The following is a 14,152-nucleotide window of genomic DNA, read 5'->3' as shown; positions in this document are numbered from 1 at the left end:
CTTTGCTTTAGGCAAGCATGTGATTTAGTGCCGACTTCCATCTATCACTCTATGACAGGACTAGAGGACAATTTTAGAAGTTGTGCAAAGGAGAAGAGTGATACAAAGGAGAATAGTGGTACAAAGGAAAGAAACATTTCAATCCTAATCTGCTTGTATGGGATCCATCGCTTTCACTGAGCCCACTAAACGTCAGCCTATACCAGACATCTTAACATACTTCTACAAAAAGGGAAGAGATGGGCTAAACTTCAAACTGGTGGTTTGCTTTTCTCTCTGCTGACTTCTGAGGGAGGCTAGATATCTTAAATCAGGAAGGTGAATCCCATTAGTAAGGTCATTGTGTTTGGCCAAGAAACAGAAAAATGTACCCTTGACAACAGGATTGCTACACTGAGCAGGTATGGTGTCAGGAATCACACCAGCTCCATAATCCGGAGTATGAGCAACCAAACAGCAATGCAACACTCCACTTTTAAATATCAGATGAAGATTATATGAAAGCAAAGAGCTCTACAGTACATCAGGGTGAAATTCTGCCAGAAGCTCTAGTAACTAAGCATCTTCAAAGAGCTCCAAAACATATCACTAAGCAAGCACAGGTTCTCTATCAGGAATCATTATTTCCCTCACGAATAAACAGGTGGCTTGATTGTGTAACTACCTCTGTAGAAGTTGACTACTGCACAGCTGACTGCATTTGACCCTGATGTTAAAACTGTGGCTCGCTTCCACATGCATTGACAGAACAGTTGCCATATGTCCCCAGTTAGCACCTTGAAAAGTCAGTTAATTTAAGAATTGCAGAAGTGCTTTATCTCCTCTTTGCCTCATTAAACAATCAAAACATAACTGTGTAGGAAGAAGCTTGCACAACATCTGCCACAGTAAATTCTCAGCAAAGAATAAAAAAACTGTATACATACACTCCTCTCTCCTGACAAGCACTGAATTTCATGAAAGGGTAAAGGCCTAACACACACAGACTCCTCAACTAAAATCAGCAAAAGGCAAAGGGGGAGGAAAGTCAATAAAACTATTAGCAACCTCATCCAAAAAACCCTTCAGTCCTCTTCCTCATATGCCTGAAGTTGCAGAGACTCATGGAAGTCATGATTTGATAATGCAGCTGCAATGGCTGTCTGTTTATCTGCACTGCTGACACCGCCTGACCATAGGAAAACAGAGCAAGAATATACAATGACCATTTCTAAATATCCAGCCACAATGTTGTTGGATGTATCTTCTTTCAGAGACTTTACATGTTCCTAGAGATCCACAAAACAATCTCTCTGCTGATCCGCAACACATTCTTCCTCCCTTTTGTGCTCATTGCACAAAGACACTGATACCTTAAAACACATTTGGTCTAAAGCTACTGAGAACTAAATTCGCTAAGAATAGTGTAGTAAAATGTGAAGCATTTTATGGGTCACTTCTCAAAATGATACAAGCAATCACCTTCAAGTAGCCTCTACTATGAGGAAATAGCTGAAGATTCTGATTGCCTTAATAATATTCTTTCTTCTAACACTTTCTTTGCAAACAAAACCCCATCTTCCTGTCTACAGGAAGCAGACTTTGTTTTGTGGTTTGTTAGAGATGGCAGCCTCCAGAGCATATGAAGAATATGGAAAAGAAGGCTTCAGCTCAGAATTCTGAATATTACTTAAAAATAAAAAAATGCTATGAATCTCTATCACAACACAGGCAGTGGAACAGCACAGCAGTATGATCACTCAGAACGGCAAGTTATGAATGTCCTTTCCAGCTGGGCAGTAAACGGTGAAGAAGTTGAGTCTCATTCCAATCTAATTCCTAAACTAAATGTCACATCTGAAGGCTACTTAGGAGTGTCATTGAAGTTCTAAGTGCTGTAGAAGGTAAACCTTTGAAGTATTAGATAATATTTATATGAATGAATTATTTTGAAGATACAGAGCATATACAGAAAAAGAAATTTACTCACTACTTTTTAAAGAAGCCTACAGTCTTTTTTTAATATACAAAAGCTAAATTTCAAGTTGTAAAAAGGATGGTGTTATTTGACGATCAAGAAATCTTAAGCAGATGAAGCAAGTGACAAGACCACCTAATACACTCCTACTTCATGAAGAGCCAGAATAAAGAAACAGAAAAAGTTTCAGTCACTGAACTACCCTCAAGTATTTTTTTCTTACAAAGCATAAACAAAACGGAACTGGAAAAGCACAAATACCTCCACTAATTACTAGCAGACTCTCCTTCTTCTCCTTTTCAAAGCGAGTTGCCATTTCTTCCTGAGAGGCTTCTTCATCCTCTTTATCTTCTTGTAGTCTCTTCATCCTTTCCATCAAGGCCTCCAGCTCACTTAAAGAATCTGCAATCTGCAAAAACACCATGACATTCTGCAAAATTAGAAGATAGACAATGTGTGTCATCTTCGGATTTCATGCTTGACAACAAGTGCTCTCAAAACCAGACAGCAGCAGCAAACACAAAAACTGAAGCCAGAATGCATTTTGTCACATACAGCACAGACAACAGCTTTCAGACAGCAAGAAGACAGGAGCTGGGAAGCGTTAATGTAACCTGTTGCAGTAATTTCTGCAGTGGGATTCACAGCATAGAGGTGGTGTTTGAATGTAGGAACCACAGTCACTTATACATTCCCTCATGTAGATAGCTCAGGAAAATCCATCTGTGGGCCCTACATCTATCAGAAAACAACTTTTAATATGATGGTAACTTTTTTCAGTCTATTGGTAATGAAAATATGTTTCTGAAGAGATACAGTGCAATACTGCAATGTAGAAACACAACCTCAGATGGCAAATCAGTGCTTTTCACTATGTATGATCAAAATAACTATTATGTTGACCCTTTTTCTTACTTTTGTGAGGAAAACAGACCACTTTTTTCCTAGAAATGCATCAAAGTTTTGGGTGCTCTGAAATGTACTTATCATTCAGATTTTTCATAAGATAAATTGTTTGAGTGGTTTTTTCCATCTTTTCGAGTCTGTTCTTCTGCCTATAGCTATAATTGTTTTCTAGTATGCTGCTCAGTGCTTAACCAGCAGCACAGACTCAGCAGCAACCCTTGGCCCAGTACAAATGGGGAGTAAGACACCCTTGTTGTATGAGCTAGCATGTCTTACAGGCTAGAAGTTTAAGACACAGTGATTGAACTAAGCGATCACATGTTCACATTCTTCTGCTAATTGTAAAAATTATATCTAGCGAGTCTCTCATAGTCTTGATCTTTCATCAAAGGCAACGAGGCTAATTAATCAGTCAGCATTAATTCAAGGACATGTCTTCAAAAGCATTATAGAGCCCCTTTCAGGAAAAAAAAGTTCACATTTAAGTTAATTAACTAGTAATCAAAGTTCTCTGTTGATTCAAGACTGAAACACCAGCATGAAGAATTAAGTAATTTTATTTCAGACATTTCCTCCCATCTACATGGAAGTGTTTCAGAACTGACCTGTTTTGTGATTGTAGGCCTTGAAGTTAAAATTATTATTATTATTACTACTCCTACTATTTTTTTCCATTTCTTTTTTTTTATTCCACATTAGAAAATGGATGCCACCATGCCCCACTCAATGCCACACTGTCTGAAGAAACTGGAACTTGAAGCTTTCCGCCGAAAGCAAAGTTTTAGTCTTGCCAAATGGGTTGTGAGATTAACTATCAAAATCACATTCCTCTGACTACCATCCACAGTTACAATCCTGGTTTTCCATGGATTATACAGAAAATTGCCAGAATGAATGTAAGAATTACAAGACTCAAGCACTCCCGTAAAGTAGACAAAGACCTTCAAACCACCGTGAAATTTAAGCAGGAAAGAAAGGAAGAAAGTTTTCTAATGCAAAACAGAGGCAAGCAGAAGAATTTTCTTGCAACACTAACCCCAAAGTTGCTACTTGTGAGGGATGCATTTTCTATGTTGTTGTCATTGGCAAGATCGCAGACACAGAAGTTGTTGACTGCTATAAGTCTGACTCCATTAGATGTATCCGGATCTCTCTCTGGATTAATGCCACTACCAAATACAAAACTTGCCAAGGCATGATAATGTGCCAACAGGACAACAGCATGCACCAGTTCAGGAAGAGACCAATTATTTTCCCCAGTCTTGACAAGTTTCTGAAATGAGAATAAAAAATGTGTAAATATAAAATTTCCTTTGGCCTCCAGCTTTTCTATAAAACACTATGCATTTTAAAAAGGGATCAATTATTTTCTTCCAATAATACCATATTCCTCTTGCACACAAACTTCACTGGATGAAAAAAAAAGAGACAACTAATAGATTACCTCTTTCCCTTTGGGGCCATTTTAGCCAATGCTATTCCTAGAAAGAAAATCTTGTTGGCTTTGTCACACAAATTCTCCTGTCACACAGGAGAATTTATTAGCTTGTTCGATGCACTAGTACTTCCCTGAATTTTTTAACTCAGGGTAATGGAGCCTAACCCGACACCCACATAGTGCTTGGCAGTCCTTTTTACCACACATTTATTGCTATTTACAGGGCATGACTGAAGAGGTACCTGAATGTGCTCTTTTGTGATTAGCCAGGGCCGGTGTGCAAGGAGTTTGTTTATTTCGTTCAGATTTTTCAGTCTTTGGGGAATGTATTCCAAACCATTCAACCACTCTGCAATCCCACCAGTCTTTAGAAACTCATCAACGTGCATATTTATTAGGTAGGAACACTGATGTCTGGCAGCAGCCTGGAATAATTAAACACAGAGGGAAAAGTGCAGCACATTATCATGTAATCTGATTTTGCTGAGGGTGGAAGACAGGTTATTAACACAAAACAATGTTTTAAGTACAATTTCATTCCTAAGGCCTTGTGTTACATTGCAATGCATTTCTATACAGTATGGAGGATTCTCTAACAAAAATACATTTGATTACTCTGAACTGGAGAATATAATTTAGGTTGGAAAAGAACACTAGAGGAGAACCCCCTGCTCACAGTAGGGCTGACTTAGAACAGGTTGCTCAGAGCCTTGTCCAGACAAGATCTCCAGCTTTGGAGATCACAGAACCTGTCGTGGTCCCCACCGCAATGTCTCAACATCCTCACAGTAAAAATTGCTCTCCTAGTGTCTACCTGGAATTTGTTGTGAGTCGAGTCCACTCATCTTACTGCTGCACAGTGATGTTGGCATGTGAGAATTGTATCACTGCAGGAAACAGGGAATGAGGTACATTGCCTATTTTCCTTTCTCACCGAAAACTTTCTGGCTAGGCATGCTTTATTCTGATAAAAATCTGCTACAAAAATTCACCCACTGTCAAAGTATCACACTAATCTCTCCTTTCTAAAGTCTTCCTTTTTTCTTCCTTTTCTAAATACAAAAGTGAAAGTTGCAGGAGAAGATACACAGGCTGTTGGTACATACCATTATAGCGATGTAGTGCCTATAGGGCAAAGGAAGGGGCCCATCCATGCGCAGCATATAGAACTGGCTGCGGAGGAAAGACTCCAGGTACTGAGTATGGATACTCATGACCTGTGTGATGTTGTCCAGGCGACCAGACGTAGAATATTCTTCCACAAGAAGATTAGTACGTTCATCCAAACCATTTGCTTGCATAACCTAAAAATAAGATGGACACATTTTAGCAGAGAGAGAGATTTTCTTTAGCTTTAGCTCCAGGGAGAAACATACTGTGGTATGAAAGGTTTCCTTGTGTACAGATCTAAAGGCAATGATGGAGATCTGGATGTATATTTATAAACATACATGCTTGCATGCATGCAAATACACACATACAGATCCTACTTGTATACTGAGAACTGAAGAGCACTTTATACAGAACCTCTGTTATTTTAATGTTTCTACAAAAACCAAAAACATTTTTCTGTAGATCTTTCCAAAACAGCTAAAGTCAAACCTGTATAGAGAGCTGGAAGTAAGAACTAAATGGAAAGTAAATTCTTTGTGGAAGACAGCCTGTATAGACACATACTACCCGAGCATTCAGGTCTAAAACCAATTTCAAAATTAATGGAGAGGAACTAGGTTATGTAACTAAATTATAGAAACAGCCTGGCAATCTACCCCTTCTGTGCTTGTATAATTGAAGAGGAGATCAAATGCTAATTTGTCCGTAACATTGAAGTATTATTTAGAATAGGAATTTAATGCTTTCTTTAAACAAAAGCTGTTCTTTAATTATTCCAACCAATCCAAACCTTGGGCACAAGATGAAATGAAACAGTAGAAGAATAAGTAACTCTTGCATTGCAAGCCCTGACACAGTATTACTGCTATTACTCAGTGTTTATCACTAAGAACAGCCACTCTCAACATGTTCACCACTGAAGTTACAAGCACAAGACTAGAGTATCCAGTATTTATTCTGACACTGCATAGTAATAAATCAGCCAGTTTACTATTGCAAACATCATGACATGAGAACACATTTTAGATAGCTTACTGCACATGAAGCCAGAAAGTGCCCAAAACCAAGACGACACAATATTCCATTTCAAATATGTTTTCTTTCTTTGTGATGGGATGATGAGTGGACCATGTCTCAAATATTTTTCTATCAGATCTCATATAGAAGTTACATTTAAAGAAACACCAACAACATACTACATTTTCACTTCTCACCAGTGTACTTTCCTATTTTAATTCATGAGCCCAGAAAGAAAGGGAGGAACAGCTACACAGTTAGGCAGCTCCATCATTTTTACATGTGCATCTTCATTATGACAACTTTTCTGTGTTTTGTACTCAAAATGACGCCTTCTCAGTTTTCCTCAATAATGTTTTTACTGTCAGAAGTTTATTCACACATTAGAGATCACTTTATCTCACTTACTACTGTACATCCCTTGCTCTACTGCAAGGAGTCTCCCTTATTCTTCAGCAAGTATATTTAAGAGATCTTTGTCTCTTATGCTTTCTTGGGGAAATCATACTTTTCAAACATAGGCTTCTAATCTTCTTCAGCTTGCCAGGGATTTTCCTTGTAACAGTATAAATTATGGATAGAAATTCTGCTGACAGCATCAAAATATAGTCAGATAGGACTGCACTGTTGCTATATTAGGCATAGCAATATGCCACATTATTATTTCTAAGATTTATCTTTACCTCTATAACTATCCTCTTCATACTGTGCATGTATTTCCTCCTGATTTATTATCATCCATAAACATATTTTTTTGCTCTGCTTTTAAAGCCTTATGGCACTTTAACAGCTTTAAAGGAACCTTTACAATTACGTTGTTATTGCTCTGCCCATATTCCTTCCATTGCAAAAATAAATCAGGCTTTGACACCAGCAGTGTTATTATCAAGATTTGTGAGACATTCAGTGTGTTACTAGTCTCTAACTAAATCCTTCCTATTTGCTCCGTTATTTCATGACAAGGAGTGAGGGAAAAAGGTAGTAATTTGCTTAACAAACCACAGTTAGCATTTGTTTGTGATACTGAATAGCTGTTTTATCCATACAGCTGGAGGGTCCCTGCTTGTACTGGGCAACCGCTTGGGTTACTCCTTTCTGAGATTTCTCCTGCACCCTTGGTTAGTGCCTGTACCAAGTGTCTCAGCTTCTCAGCTTTGAAATAAATTCATTAACAATTCTCTCAAAATATGTTACGATTTTAACTACATTTATTTTTCTACTTTTAATATAATTATTGACTTTATGAGAAAAACTAGGTCATTACAAAATTTGGCATCTCAAGTTCACCTTGTATTTCATGCGAAAGGGTAGCCTTCTCTCCACAAGTTTGACTGGCTGGAACTCATTCTACTCCTCTCTTCCCAAGTTTAAAAGACTCTTTGACCTCTCCTCCTTTTTGCTTAATTATGTTTTCTTGTTGGCATCCTTTACACCCTCTCCATTTGGTTTTAAATTCAAACCTTGCTGGCGTATACATGGAGAGAGACTCAGAGAACAGCAGCTATCTTATCTTTCACAATGTCTTTTTGGCCCTTCTGGCATGTGAATTATCTGTCTTTAGCAACTATAAGACTCTGTGAAGATTGAGACCACGAGAGAACACCACCACAGCAAACTTTCCACCTACTGCAGCAAACTGCAAATCAGGGCTTACCTCGAACATTCAGTCGTTGGCAGAAATCTTGAGTCTGAAATCCAACCATACCTTTCAACCATAAATTCTCTCAAGAGCCACAGCTACAGTCTGAGGAGTGAAGTCATACTTGCAAACTCTTTCAAACTGAAGGTCAGACACTTCAGTTTAATTATACTGCTGCAATACTGAACAGGCCTCCCCCCAGGTCTGGCATTATGAGTAATGTGTTCAACTGCTGCCTGAGAAGAGCAGAGCTGTCACTCATGGCTGTCTCCAGAAGTGCTGGTGACTGAAAAGATGTCAAACAGCACCACTTGTGTGCAAGGACAGGGTGGTTCTTACCCACTGGAACCTGCTCCAGAGAAACCATCACTTTTGCTCTCAAGGGAGCTCATCTGGGTACCATGGAACAAGCAGGGTCATAGAACTGTCTTTCAGTATTGCTATTTTAAAAGCTACCACCCGCCTGGCCCAGCTAACTGCAAACTTACTTCATTCTCTGGTATAAAGGCACTTGGTCCTCTTGTCAATGGTGGGGAGACTTGTACTCTCTTTTCCTGTAAAACAGTCATATAATTCAGTCAGCATCAGGAATAACATACTAACTCGCTTTATCTCACAAGGTCTGGATTCAGTTCTCTTCCCAAAGCCACCTGGATGTTTTACAGCCCACTGAGGAGGTGATGCCACCACACTACATTTAAATCAGCTTTAATCAGCTTTTTAAATGTACTTTGCATGAAGGAACGGCACCAATTTTGGCAAGGGATAAGGCAGAAAAAAACTCAAAAAATCTAATCCCAGTTGGTTTACAGACCAGTTTGAAGATACACAGACAATAGCAACAGAACATCTGGCACAATGCTAAAATTAGCCATTTACTGGACTGAATGGAAGTTTGAAAACTGAGGGGAAAAAAAGCCACACTCAGGAAATTATAAGCAAGATGCTGTTTTTTTTTTCAATATCAGCATCTGATGAGATCTTTAGTGTTGTGAAGAGCACAAGTACTTTGTGTGCCAAATATTGGTAAGAAAAGCACAGTCCAAGCAAACTAGCAAGACCCAATTATAGGCTTGTTCTAGAAACCTGATGAAATGGCCACCTTGCTCGCTGCCGAGCCTGGAGAAAAATGCATGCAGCACAAGCCTCGGTGTGCAAACCCCAGACACAAGGCATGAGGATATATTTAGTACAGAACAAGCTGATAATGTAACAAGAGCCAGAGGACTTTTTAGATTTTTTAGGGATAAGAAACTGAACTAAGATAAACTCTAGAGCCTTTTACAGCATGGCTGCTGTCAGCCAGAGGAGTGAAGGGGACCCGGGGAGGCTGCCTGCTCCCCTGGATCATCAGAGGCAGGACCAGCACTGTCCACCTCATTCCTGACCAATGTTGGTGTAATCCTCCTGGAGGTTCCTCCATCTCCATGGGTCATTTATTTCAGTGACTAACCCCTCAGATTGTTAAAACGTTTTCCTAACGTCTAATCTGAATTTCCCTTGCAGTAATTTAAAGCAGTTGTTTCTTGCCTTTTCTTCTTTTCCTCTTTATGGTTCTTTTCCACCTATCTGGGTGACTGCACACTTGTCTCAAGTCCCTAATTGCACTACAGCATTGGTGACTCTTAATATGTTATCCATAAACAGCAGTATTGGATTTGCATACTAAATATTTCATGCCTCTAACATAAAGCCTGAGGTTTTCCATAACAAATGAGCCTTAAATACCTCTACCGGGCAGGCTTAAGCTTAACCACCATGTGCACAAACAGCAGTGCCAGTCCCAGAATGAATGTGCCACTGATTTCCACAAAGGAAAATCAAGCCACTGGAGCTGCGTAACCATTGTCCTGATCCTTAAAAACATTCTGTCCTTTCTAAATTAGACTAAAAAATAACATGCAAAAATCAACAGCGATTATTCAGGAAAGATGTTCCAAAGCAAACTCTCGCAGGACAATTGAGTTTGTGACTTTGGAACAATTAGCTGCTAAAAGATGCAGAAACAAGCTGGATCAATTGAGTAAAACCTAGCAGCCAGGAGACAACTTACTGCATCTGCTGCCTGCTGTCACATCCACAAAAATCCTGTAAAATACTTGTTACGTATAAAATGTACTCAATCTAAAGTAGGATGTAGAGATACCAGGTATCTGCACATGCAACCCCTTCTTCACACAGTTACACAAGGCAAAGGAAGACATCTTCTCACTTCAAATACACAATCTTGCCAGCAGCCAGTCATTTCTGCCAACACTGAAGAAAAAGAAATGCTTTCCAAGATTGCTAGTAAGGTTGCATTTTGCTTGGTTTGTAAAGGTTATCTGAAAATTAAAGCTTAAAACCTTAATTTCATATTGAATAATTTGGAGGAAGCAGCTTGCATGAGTGACACAATGTGGACATCTGCACACTGTCAGCTCTCACTGGAGCACAGGTCTAAACCAGAGCTGAACCACTGAATTCTCCATCTTGCTGTCTGATCTGTACCTTCTTCAGGCTCTGCAAAAGCTGGTACTTGAGGCAGACCAAGGCAAAAAAATCCATATGTTGCTTCTAGCAGGATCTGGGCTCCATTTCCTTGTTTTCCCATTCAATATGACTGGTATTACTCCTTTGACCCTGCAGATAAGCTATTGCTGAGAAGGAAAGGAGGAAATGGTACTTGGGTGGATGAATATAGGCAAGTATCAACAATTAATTCCTGTGAACGATGACAGAAAGCCAAGAAGATAGTCAGACATGAAAAATGTGTGTTAAATCTTTTACAAAAAGAACAAACCCAGTGCCTTTTGGGTGGTGGCAATTCTAACAAACACAAGCCTGGAAAAGAAAAAAAAAAGACAAACAACCACAACAAGAACAAAAAAACAAAAGCCCAAACACAATTATTCAAGTTGGTGAGTCTTATCACTGCACACTTCCAGGGACCTTGGTGTTTTCAATATTAGAAGTGTATACTCTTCCCCCTTCCATCAACACGAAAGATTATTTTGCCTTCATGCCAAAGCTTTTATTTTATTAAAACTGGTTAAAACAAGCTTGTCAGGAGAAAAGGAGCAAACATCATCTGGTTGCACAAGTTCTCAGGATGCTATTAATAAAAACATGGTAAGCACTAAGAAAGATAACTTTGTTGAGCTGTAGATAAGAACCACTGCTTCTGGGCATGCTTTATCTAGAACAGTGATTTCAGGTCTACTCAAGAACCCAAATATAAAAAACTGTGTACGGGAATTAGAAAGCAACACTGCAGATATATGGTCCTTTACAGGGGAAGTTCTTGCAAAGCTTTTTGTTTTTCAAGAAAGTGGTTTTGTTTTCCTGTCCAAGTAGTCTTTGCAGGTTACACTAGCTATCACTAAGTCAGCCAGGGTCCCAAGTATCTTATTTGAAATGGGATTCTTATGCTAAGTGGATGAAGCAAGAAAGAGGTTGCTCAGCAACTAAAATGCTGTATGCACATATACCAGCCATCTTCTGCGTCATGTTCCTCCAGAAACGCATCGCCAGAGTAGGAATAAGTATCTTAAAAGGTTTGCAACCAATTCCATTTACATTAAGGACTAGTGCCTTTCTGGGGGCTGTTTCTTCAGGAGAAAAGAGAAGATGAAGAGCTTCAAAGCAGAAAAAACTGCACCTGAGCAGGTTATTGAGAGAGGGGCCGCTGCAAGCCAGAGCCTAGAAGCAGGTTTAGCAGTCTTACACTGTGGCATCAGACAGCAGAATGAGACCTCTGCAGAGCTGCTACAGGAATTCATGAATAAACAGGCCTATGTAAGCTCTATCTGTGACTTCTTCCTGCCCTTACACTGCACTTGCAATGGTATCAGGAGCTTCATCAGGAATTTTAACAGTGACAAAGTGGAAGCATTTCCCCTTTCCCTGTCTATAAATTGCAAGAAATATCTTCATCCTTGGGTGAGCTCTGCACAAACCCCACAGAGACAAAAGCTGCAACCTGCCATCTCAAGGGTTTATTTTCAGTTATGGCAGTGACTGTGCACCCTCTCTCCAGAGCCAAGATGGGCACTGGGACATGGCACCTGCATCTCAAATAGCTGCTGGGCTGCCATGGCAGATCAAGGGATGCCAGAGCCACTTGGTTGGCGATGCGGCCATGAAGTCCAAGTGGGAGCAAGCAAGAGCCTAGTTGGCACTGGAACAAGCACAACAGCTTTCCTTCCAAAGCCTAAAGCAAAAGAAAAAACTCTTCTTCCTCTTCGCTATCACATGAATCACTGTGTCCTCAGGCTTTAAAAAAATGGCTATTTTTAGCAAGCTGTAAAAGGAAGCTGTTTTATTTGAGAATAGAGGTGCTAGGTGGCAGGGCTGATCAAAGAGCTGGTTTAGGAAGTACTTCTGAATGCCTATGAATGCAGAAAACATAGGCAAGAAGCAAGTGGTCGCACTGCTGCAGGTGCACAGGCACTTCTCACACGTGTGGCACATAAAAACTGATTCATCCTGAACTTGACATCAAGGTGGACATGCTTCTAGGGAAAAAAAAAATAATTTTGCACATCAAGATAGAATTTTGTAAGCTGTGGCAATGCTACAACTTGTGTCCCTGAACTCCCAGGGCAGTTCCAAGAAACCCTCATGAATGGGCTCAGAGCCTCCCCTCTGACAAAACCTGCCACCGCTACGAAGACATCAGGATAATAAACAGCACCAGATCACATATAAACCCTAAAGACATCACAAAATTAGCTTTTCCTGAGGAAAAAAACTCTTTCTTAAACAAGAAGGAATGTTTTTTGTGGGTAAGGTAGTAAGTACAAATTATTTATTACACCTTTTCTTATATTATAATCTACAAGCAACTTTGCTACCATCCAGCATTTATAAGGATCTTTATTATTTAAATTCAGTGTTCTATCTCTTTTTAATACACATGATCATCTGCAGCAATAATCTGAGTCAAGTCTGTCACTGAGACACCTGGATGGGAGTGGAGAACTAGGTATAGGACTCCCTGTCTGGGGCTGAATCTCCCCAAAGGCATCCGGTTTTCCCACTTTCCCATCTTTATCTTATAAATCTTCAAACTCAAAATACACCAGTTCAATCTCACAGATTTAATGCTGCAGAGCCCACTTTTGATTTTCAGTGTGACAGACACAAATGCCTCGTGTTTTGGTTCACACAGTACAGGCAGCGTTATTTGCTACTGATGCTGGTTAAAACCCTACCTACAAACTGGTTTCTCCTACTCCCACTGTTGCTCACTGAATACATTTTCACTTTCAGTTCTTAGATCCTGGAGCAGGGTCTACCTTCACTGGCTCTGATCACAGTGAAATGCTCCAGGTTTCAGTAAATTATAACACAATTTTACAGTCTGGACCATCTGTTCATTCCATCCTCACTGAAGACAGAAAAAAGCATGAAAAAAAAAAAGTTGTCTGAACACTGATTTTGTCTTAGCTTCTACTTTTATTCAAATCCTTCCTTAGGATACAGGAGGGATTTTGTTTATGCATCCAAGTTGCATTTTGGCAGAGGAAGAAGAGTTTAGAAATGTTTAGGCAGAAGAAATGCTTTGCAAGAAGCTTAGCATGTACCCAATTCATTTTAGATGGAAACTTTAATACTTTTCATAAATTTACAGAGGATTAGTATAAAAGGTAAAGATACACATAATCTTGCTGACTAAAAAGAAAACTAAATATTCACAATTTACCTGTCTTCACATGTCAGTACTTCTGTGAGGCTCTGACTGACAAGAACAAAAACTGTATTCATCAAAGATGTGAAATTTCGACATTTATTGACAAACATTTATTAATGCATCATTTTTTTAAAGAAAAAAATCTGTTTATGGTAGATAATGTAATAAAATTGAGAGCTTTATAGCTTCAGAATATATCTGCAATTCATTTCAAATGAAGTTTGCATTGTAACCTCAAAAATTTGGGTACACACTTGAAGGGTAAACTTCAATGTGCTGTTACTCCAAACCATTTCTGTTGAGAAAGAAAAGCCAAACCCCAAAAATTAGAAGAGAAATAATCTGAATGATGCACAACACTTTATTTGATGACAATCCAGAACTCATCTTTATGACTGATCCGCTCCT

The 14,152-nt window shown here is 39.3% G+C and overlaps 1 protein-coding gene across 3 annotated transcripts in view; it reads right to left on the bottom strand.

The window, feature by feature from the left end:
- The window catches only part of SESN3 (sestrin 3), a 39,297-nt gene that overhangs the window by 7,244 nt on the left and 17,901 nt on the right, over window positions 1–14,152 (bottom strand). The window contains exons 2-7 of one of the 3 annotated variants that reach the window (XM_039380040.1): window positions 10,561–10,709; window positions 8,559–8,624; window positions 5,408–5,605; window positions 4,544–4,726; window positions 3,900–4,136; window positions 2,219–2,387 (exon numbers count right to left, since the gene is read on the bottom strand). In XM_039380040.1, coding sequence (XP_039235974.1) covers window positions 2,219–2,387; window positions 3,900–4,136; window positions 4,544–4,726; window positions 5,408–5,605; window positions 8,559–8,624; window positions 10,561–10,617 — 910 coding nt within the window. In that variant the 5' untranslated portion in view covers window positions 10,618–10,709. The remainder of the gene's footprint in view (window positions 1–2,218; window positions 2,388–3,899; window positions 4,137–4,543; window positions 4,727–5,407; window positions 5,606–8,558; window positions 8,625–10,560; window positions 10,710–14,152) is intronic. The other 2 variants (XM_027735571.2, XM_027735572.2) reach the window with 2 other exon arrangements.

Source organism: Pipra filicauda, unplaced genomic scaffold (assembly GCF_003945595.2).
Source record: "Pipra filicauda isolate LSUMZ 115617 unplaced genomic scaffold, ASM394559v2 scaffold184_size3518187_pilon, whole genome shotgun sequence".
NCBI lineage: Eukaryota > Metazoa > Chordata > Aves > Passeriformes > Pipridae > Pipra > Pipra filicauda.
This window is presented reverse-complemented; position numbering and strand designations above follow the sequence as displayed.